At 48.6% G+C, this 9159-nt stretch overlaps 1 protein-coding gene across 1 annotated transcript in view; it reads left to right on the forward strand.

Annotated features, from left to right (window-relative positions):
• Positions 1–7560, forward strand: part of LOC144828760 (uncharacterized) — a 198546-nt gene extending 190986 nt beyond the window's left edge. The window contains exons 18-19 of the mRNA XM_078687248.1: positions 5341–5454; positions 6621–7560. Coding sequence (XP_078543374.1) covers positions 5341–5454; positions 6621–6628 — 122 coding nt within the window. The 3' untranslated portion in view covers positions 6629–7560. The remainder of the gene's footprint in view (positions 1–5340; positions 5455–6620) is intronic.
• The last annotated feature ends 1599 nt before the right edge of the window (positions 7561–9159 follow it).

Below are 9159 nucleotides of genomic sequence, written 5' to 3' on the forward strand. Positions count from 1 at the left end.
CCTCATCATCTCCAAAGTTCACACCATCACACTGGACACCATTTCCCTGTGCGATTGGTCCAATCATCACAGCATCTTATTTTTTATCAACTTGGAAGTCTCTCTGAGGAAGGCTGAACCAGCAAAATCGAAGATTTGGAAAAGGGACCTCAGAAATATCCGTACAGCCGATCTAGCAACCCACTATATATCTGCCCTCTCTCCACAAGCTGACATGACCGAGATACATGCACTCACCAACTTCTACAACTCTGCTATCACTAGCATTAAGGATTCCATTGCTCAACTCCAACAAAAAAAAAGCCTCAACTAAAATTTCCAAACCATGGGTTAGTGACAACTTAAACACGGAGCGCCGACACCTCAGGGCAGTTGAACACTCATGGAAATTGAATCCATCCTTGGACCAATTAACAATCCTTAGAACGATTAGGAGCTTTGATAACAAACAAATCAAGATTGCTAAAGCCGACTACTTCAGATCCAAACTTAATCAAGCCGCTAATAGCCCCAAGAAACTTTTTAGGCTGGTGAAACAACAATCGGTGGAAACGCCAAATTGCTCTGTCTCTGAGGTCAACCAACCTTCTTGCGAGAATCAGGCCGCCTTCTTTACTGAGAAATGCAGACGCATCAATATTGATCTTGACTCCAGGGAAGCTATCTTGCTATCCGGGGGTTCGGCGTCCCCTTCGACCTTATCAGAGAAGTTTGAACTGACCGGCCTGAGCACAAAGATCAATGCCTCTTGGGCCACCTTCACTCCCCTCAGCGAAAAAGACACCAACAAGATTTTTCAGAGTATCATTCAGAGTAATCATTTTAGCGAACTGTTACCACCGTTCATCTTCAAAGAACTGAAGGAGGTCCTCACCCCCATCTGGACAAAGATTGTCAATGCGTCTCTCACACAAGGTATGATCCTGGATTGTCTAAAAGCTGCTCAGTTAACACCTGTCCTTAAAAAGCCTACAGCTAATAGTATGGACCTTAACAACTTCTGTCCTATCTCTAACATCCCCACCCTTGACAAACTCCTAGAAAAATGAGACCATTCTCAACTCTGTGCCCACATCCAGAGTTTCTATCTCCTGGATCAACACCAATTTGGCTTCTGGAGTGGGCACAGCACAGATAAGGCTCTCACGCACAGCTTTAACCCTCAATGCTGATCCTCGGCTCTGCTGACCAGATGAACCTCAAAACAGCTGCCATTGACCACAGCCTTACATTTTACCCGGACATTGACACATCCACTCTTAAGAACACGTGCTCCTATTCTGCTAGCTGAGACCTCTGAACATCAAACAAACGTCTGCTTGGCCACAGATCTCTAGAGATGGTATTTGTTATACGGATGCAGTTTCTGTGGTTACTAAACAGTCTGCATGAGGTGGCCTGAAGATGCCCCTTTTTTATCAGTTCAGCAATGACTTAAGGGCACAGTCAATACTTACCACTGGTAAGGCCATTCTGAGAGCACAGAGTCCCGCCGCCTGAGCCTCTGTTTCTTGAAAGTAAAGCTGCTTGTACCCGAAATCCACCACTCGACAGCTCTCTCTGGTCAAAGGCCACAGACTGTCCAACCATTCACTGCCACACATTAGAAATAATGAATCCGATTGGGCAGGGATCTGAAAGACTTCACAAAGGTCTGCATTCCTTGTGACATGCTACAATAGTATTGAGAAAACATAATACTAAAACCAGTTTGTGTGTATAAAGAAATGAGAAAATGCTAGTTATTTTTAGTTTTATATAGCGCTGGGTAGACCCGGAGGTATCAGAGCACTTTGCATGAGGATCTGTGGGTTACAGGTTACGAAAATTACATATAGGCCTAGGAGAAAAACATGAGATTACACAATAATATAAGTTATTAGCGCGTAGCATAGCCAAGACACGCGTCTTATGGGGAACGGAAGGTGGTGGGGAGGTAAACCGGGGAGAGGAATGCAGACAGAGTTGAAACAGTCCCCAGTGTAGCTGTTGAAGCTCACGCCACCAGCTCGGGCCCCCGTCGGTCTTTGCGCACCTGAGGCCAGGTTGGAAGCTCACACCAGTGTTACGCAGAAGTTGTGTGTTTCCCTACCAAGGGCTGCAGCGTTCACCTGCTCCCTGAGTGTGTGTTTATTTTGGCAGCACAGTCCAGTGCATGGGGTGTATTATCCCCACGTGTTCTCTTGTAGACAGAGGTTTGAGTCTTGAACGTCCACCTCCTTTCTTATGTAAAAGCCCCTTCAGGCACAGACTGTTCATTGCATGTGTAAAGCTTGTTTATTATTGGCTGTTAAAACCAGATCACAGCATCATACAGACTGCAATGATATATTATGATATCAAGCAGTTTTTCTTTGTTTTAGTTTCTTGTTCTTCTGTCCCATGAAGAAGGCACTGTGCAGCATCCTCCTTGGAGTGGCAGAACCCCACCTGCTCTCTTTCCCATCTCTTCTGTCCTCTTATAAATATGGCGGCTTCTGCTCGGAATGGCGCGGGTCAGCACACTGTCCTCCTTGGGATGGCGTGGGGTCAGCACACTGTCCTCCCTGGGATGGCGCGTGGTCAGCACACTGTCCTCCCTGGGATGGCACTGGGTCAGCACACTGTCCTCCCGGGGATGGCGCAGGGTCAGCACACTGTCCTCCTGGGGATGGCGCAGGGCCAGCACACTGTCCTCCTTGGGATGGCGCGGGGTCAGCACACTGTCCTCCCGGGGATGGCGCGGGGTCAGAACACTGTCGTCCCTCGGATGGCGCGGGTCAGCACACTGTCCTCCCTGGGATGGTGCGGGGCCAGCACACTGTCCTCCCTGGGATGGCGCGGGGTCAGCACACTGTCCTCCCGGGGATGGCGCGGGGTCAGCACACTGTCCTCCCTGGGATGGCGCGGGGTCAGCACACTGTCCTCCCTGGGATGGCGCGGGGTCAGCACACTGTCCTCCCTGGGATGACGCAGGCCAGCACACTGTCCTCCCTGGGATGGTGTGGGGTCAGCACACTGTCCTCCCTGGGATGGCGCGGGTCAGCACACTGTCCTCCCTGGGATGGCGTGGGGTCAGCACACTGTCCTCCCTGGGATGACGCAGGCCAGCACACTGTCCTCCCTGGGATGGCGTGGGTCAGCACACTGTCCTCCCTGGGATGGCGCGGGGTCAGCACACTGTCCTCCTTGGGATGGCGCGGGGTCAGCACACTGTCCTCCCTGGGATGGCGCGGGGTTAGCACACTGTCCTCCCTGGGATGGCGCGGGGCCAGCACACTGTCCTCCCTGGGATGGTGTGGGGTCAGCACACTGTCCTCCCTGGGATGGTGTGGGGTCAGCACACTGTCCTCCCTGGGATGGCGCGGGTCAGCACACTGTCCTCCCTGGGATGGCGCGGGGTCAGCACACTGTCCTCCCTGGGATGGCGCGGGGTCAGCACACTGTCCTCCCTGGGATGGCGTGGGGTCAGCACACTGTCCTCCCTGGGATGGCGCGGGGTCAGCACACTGTCCTCCCTGGGATGGCATTGGGACAGCTCACTGTCCTCCCTGGGATGGTGCGGGTCAGCACACTGTCCTCCCTGGGATGGCGCGGGGTCAGCACACTGTCCTCCCTGGGATGGCGTGGGGTCAGCACACTGTCCTCCCTGGGATGGCGCGGGTCAGCACACTGTCCTCCCTGGGATGGCGCGGGGTCAGCACACTGTCCTCTCTGGGATGGCGTGGGGTCAGCACACTGTCCTCCCTGGGATGGCGCGGGGTCAGCACACTGTCCTCCCTGGGATGGCGCGGGTCAGCACACTGTCCTCCCTGGGATGGTGCGGGTCAGCACACTGTCCTCCCTGGGATGGCGCGGGGTCAGCACACTGTCCTCCCTGGGATGGCGCGGGGTCAGCACACTGTCCTCCCTGGGATGGCACGGGGACAGCACACTGTCCTCCCTGGGATGGCGCGGGGTCAGCACACTGTCCTCCCTGGGATGGCGCGGGGTCAGCACACTGTCCTCCCTGGGATGGCGCGGGTCAGCACACTGTCCTCCCTGGGATGGCGCGGGTCAGCACACTGTCCTCCCTGGGATGGCGCGGGGTCAGCACACTGTCCTCCCTGGGATGGCATTGGGACAGCACACTGTCCTCCCTGGGATGGTGCGGGGTCAGCACACTTTCCTTCCTGGGATGGCGCGGGGTCAGCACACTGTCCTCCCTGGGATGGCGCGGGGCCAGCACACTGTCCTCCCTCTGGAAGAGCGGTGGGGGGCAGACTCCCAGCACAAAGGACATGCTCTTACTCCACTTCACAGCATTGGAGGAGGACTTTGAGACTCTGCTTCTCAAACAGGCCTGTCCAAACCAAGGCTGCATGGAGCAAGCACCTGACACTGTCCCTAAACCTCCCGCACTCTTTCCAGATACGGTTTCTCTTTCCATTGTAATGAGACAATCAAAATACCCGTGTTTTAATCTCAGCGCAGTCCCCATTTCTAAAACTTAAACTCCATACACTTTTATTTTGGGCCACTGGTCTGTTCTTAAGCTTACAAGCTGTCCCTACATGAGTTGTGTTACTGGGGAGATGTTTCAAAATCCCCATCCACGTGCCTGCCTTTGGCTAACAAGGCTTGTGAGAAATACAAGGGCGCCATTTTGGGTCTCTAATTCATGGGGATCAATTTACATTCTGTCAGCATTTAATGTCCCAGTCTGTTTGACATGCAAGCCTCCAGAAAGAGTTTGAGTCAGACTTCATAGTTCACATCCAGGTGGACTCAACATAGTCTGAACCACAACCTAGAAAATAGCCTTGTCCTAATGTGCAAGTTTTTAATGTCTGGGCCCACATCTACTGCTCTGTGGCTTCTGAGCACTGACCCATGAACAGCTCCCATTCAGGCTGTACAGATAGGTTTCAGGTTTGCTATGTCTTCTGTGAATGTCAGGGCGCTGGCAGTCCATTGGCGAGCCAGTGAGCAGCCGCAAAAGGCTTGAGGTCAACGTCGGAACTGATCCATCTTCCTGACTAGAGGGGTTTTCACGTGTCATGTTTTTCCTCTAACATTTCATTGTCTCCTACATCACAAACTTAAACACAGTTGATGTTGTCTTGTACACACTCGAGACAACTGAGTTGTGTGTAGCTCATGGGCAGTTGGGCACCTCACACAACCTTTCGACATGAGGCAAGGAAGACAGAGTAGAACAAGGAGGGAAGCTAGTTCTAGGTGAATACCCTGTTCAACAGCCTTTATTCCCCTGGCTGTCCTTCACTTGGGACTGTCAGCTGGTTTTAGAAGTGGTCATTTGTTCTGTACCCAAAGGGCTGACTCTGTTGACTTCACATTTGACCTCTGCTCTTCCCACAGGGTTCGCAGGCTCCAGGTGTCAGGTAGATATAGACGAGTGTGCCAGCACGCCATGCCAACATGGAGCCGAGTGTGTGGACTGCCCTAACGGATATGAATGTAGGCATGCCAAAGGTGAGTAGAGGTGTGTAAATGTGTATTTGTATGCCTGCCTGTGTGTGAGGTCTAAATGTTACTAAGGAGGCTGGAGCCGCACAGTGTTAAGTGATTGTAACAAATGGTCTGATGGACACTGTGGCGACAATGCAAGCTCTTTAGATCCGATCCACATGAGTGAAATGAGGTTGAAACGTAACCGTTCCCTTTATACATCAGTGCTTGATTTACGGATCACAAGTGCGTATTTCACCATTGTCTAGGCAATGCTTTGGATGTTGCTACATTCACAGTCAGTTGAGTAACAGGATTGCCACTATTCGCAATAATAGAAAATGATGAAATTGATGCAGTAACCCCTGCATTAAACGTTATTTGTCTGCATGAATCGTAATTATGGAGCCACTGGTTGTGCATAATGTAGATATCAAGGGGCAGATTTACAAGCCCCTTGCGCCACCATTGTGTCACTTTTTGTGACGTCCTGGCGGCACATTTCACTTCTCCATACTTACAAGGAGAGGAAAGGCCACCCTGTGTGACTTTTCCTCTCCATGTAAATACGACCCCTTCACACGCAGCAGTTTGCGTGGAAGGGGCGTTCCATGGGTGTTGCGGTGGGTGATCCCTCGCAACACCCATGGACCCAGACACATTTCCAGATTTATGAGCAATCGTTAATCTGGAAATGCGTGTCAATGCTATGTCTCCCCAGGGGAGGCGTGGCGAGGCGCAACGAGGAGAATTGTTTTAATTTCTCCTTGTTTTTTCCTCTTTCAAAGCGTGCTGCATTCTCCAGCATGCATTGAACGAGGAAACCACCTCAATTGATTGTTTTTGTGCAGGAAGGTGCCCCTTCCTGCACAGAAACAATCCCCCCATGACGCAGGCATGCTTGCACCATGGTTCAAGGGTGCCTGTGACGGCGCATTGCAGCAGTTTTTGCACCAGCGCAGTGGGAAGCACAGAGATGCGACATGTTGTAAATATGTCGCATCCCTGTGCTTCGAAACTAATGCAGCACGGCACAGCAAAATGACTTGCAGCATCGCGCTTTTAGTTTCTTGTTGATCTGACCCCTAGTCGTTAGACTCAGAATTGCATCCCGTCACACGTGAACCGCTGGAGTGTTGACATTAAGCCTGCAATGCGCCTTATCAGCTTTATTCATTCTTCCATTCAAGGACTGTGAAGTCGGAGCGGTGACTGGAGAAGAACAAGGACCCCCGTGGAGCGCGTGAGGACCAGGAATGGTGCCGCAGGATGTTTGACTGCTTCTGAAATAGGTCACACAGAAGACTACCATTCTTGTATCGCTCATTTTCAAACCCTATTTGAAGATTTCCAAGTCTTGCCATGAAGAGAATGACCTCTGTTTTGCTGTGAGTGGGATCAGCAGGACGCGTGCATATCGCGCACAGCTTGTAATCTTCATCCTGCAGGGAACCATGATGGGACCAGAAGGGAGGTTTGTGCACATTTTGTGGTACTGAAAATTTTGGACCTGTGTCATAAACATCGTCGTATCATGACGATTTTGATATCAGCAGACTGAGAATGGCTAGTACACTATGCGCAAGCATTTTCGTCATATTCAAGTGACAGAATCACCCTGAAATCAGAGTTTTCGTCCTGAACCCTCAGGTTCCATTTTGTGAGCGGCAGCCATTTTGTGATTGCCCTCACATAGGCCAGTGACTAAAGCCAAAAACGATTCTGAAGGACACGTACACCTTTGCTGACTTCTCTGTGACCTCAGCAAGTTCCTTTCCCAGTGGCCGATCGAGATAGTATCAAGGCACAGCATGCCATAAACCTTTATTGCACACAACTATGTCTACCTTACTCACACCTGTCTCTGCTCCTTTCGTTATGGCCTGTTTACGATGGGGGTGTGCCGGGTTTTTATTATGGGTTTCTGCAGCTTGTGTAAGAAGGAATGTTGGGTTTTTACTTGTTTGCTAAAGCTAGGACTGCCCCTTACTTTTGTACTGAGTCATGTAACGCTAAAAACATATAAAAGGCCTCTGTCCTCTGTGTTCCTTAGACTACCTCGTTCAGTTGCTACGGCTTCTGGGTGACGTGGCCTCACTATGTTTAGTTTAATAAAGATGTCTTTTCATATTTTCAGATTCTGTGCCAAGTTCTTGTTATATTAGTAAGTATTCCCTGAGACTATAAATTACAGTACTTCAAATGGCGCAGCCAACGCGGGGATCATCAGAGAAGTGGCTTTCTGTGGGAGTGATCTGGTCAGGAGACTGAAAATCTACTGAGGAGCACAGAACAGGATTCTACTAAGAAAGTACTCTGTGCACAGGGATTCTGGAGATTCTTTAATTCTGCAGCCCGGTATATTTGTGATCTTCCTGATTTTGATCCTCCACATGATGTCACTCCTGACCGATAACCTTTTTGCGTGAGTATTCTAAAAAGACCGTTAGGTCATGTAGAACTTGACAGTTAGAATTTGGATAACCTTTTGATTAGTAAAAGTAAGAGTTAAGTATAAGTGGGTCGCTCCCAGTCCTTTGGTCCTTAGTTTGGTTCTTAGTTTGTTTGGTCCTTAGTTTTATTTGAAGATTGCAATGTTCAAAAACCGAGGGTCTTGTAAATTTACGAGTGTATCGATAGAGATAGCCCCTTGAAGTTTGAAGCTAGATTAGTGAGCTATAAGATGCCTGATCTTAGCAAATTTGGAGCTTTGTGTTGGCCAACTTTGTATACGTTTGGATTAGCCGGCTTCCCCTAAAGGGGATATCTAAATAGGTTTAGATTTAAAAAAAAAAAACATATTTCTTCCTTGGTGATTTTGTATCCCCAGGGAATTAAAATATGACATAATACAAAACAAGGATCCTTTGTTCTGTGCACTATTATGAATGAAGATATGCAGAACGATGTTTGGTGTTCTGGCAGCCAAAGCTAGTGAATTAAGTGTATTGTGGCTTCGTGCACATACAGCAGTCTGCTGGGCTGTGTTTTTTTTTTTTTTTTGCAGTCTTTTGGAACCCTATTGAGACGTGTTTCTTGAAAATATGACTTACAACTAATATTTGAGTACAGTCTGTGGGCTGTCCTTTCTTTTCGTCCTGAGTGTTGATTTGTGGGTTCAATGTGTGTTTCAATGTCTATGTGGGTTTTTTCATTGGTTTAACTTCAGTATGTGAATTGCGATGGCAATTTATGAAACAATAGCTACAGCACTGTATTGTGTGTCCTGAGTGTTTGAATCCTTTCTCTTTATGTTTGCAATGAGCTCAATGTGTTTGTGGGTTTCTTGATGTTTTCAGTCTGTTAAGTAAAATGTCAGATTAATTAATATTAAGTAGAAATTAAATAACACTCCAGCAATTTACTATGTCACATGCTAAAATCGCTATATGTTGCTATTTAATTTACAGACTAAGCAAAAACGCATATGTGCAAATTGTTAAATGCTTAAAATAGATAAGTTAAAATTCACATTCACTAGGAATATGAAGGGCCTCAAAAATAATTGTGTGTTTTGTAGCAAAACGAATTTATAGCATTTTTTACTTACATGCATTGTAGTACATGTAAAAGGCGAACACCTCAGCTAAAGTGAATTTTTTTCTTGCTAGATTTAAATGCATCTTTTTGCACTGAAATGTCTGTTTTCAGTAAAACTGAAAGCGTGCTCGGGTTTCAGCACTATGCAAGACCTTTCCTGACAACAGATGTTGTTTTTCGAAGGCCATA

Source organism: Lissotriton helveticus, chromosome 1_1 (assembly GCF_964261635.1).
Source record: "Lissotriton helveticus chromosome 1_1, aLisHel1.1, whole genome shotgun sequence".
Classification (NCBI taxonomy): domain Eukaryota; kingdom Metazoa; phylum Chordata; class Amphibia; order Caudata; family Salamandridae; genus Lissotriton; species Lissotriton helveticus.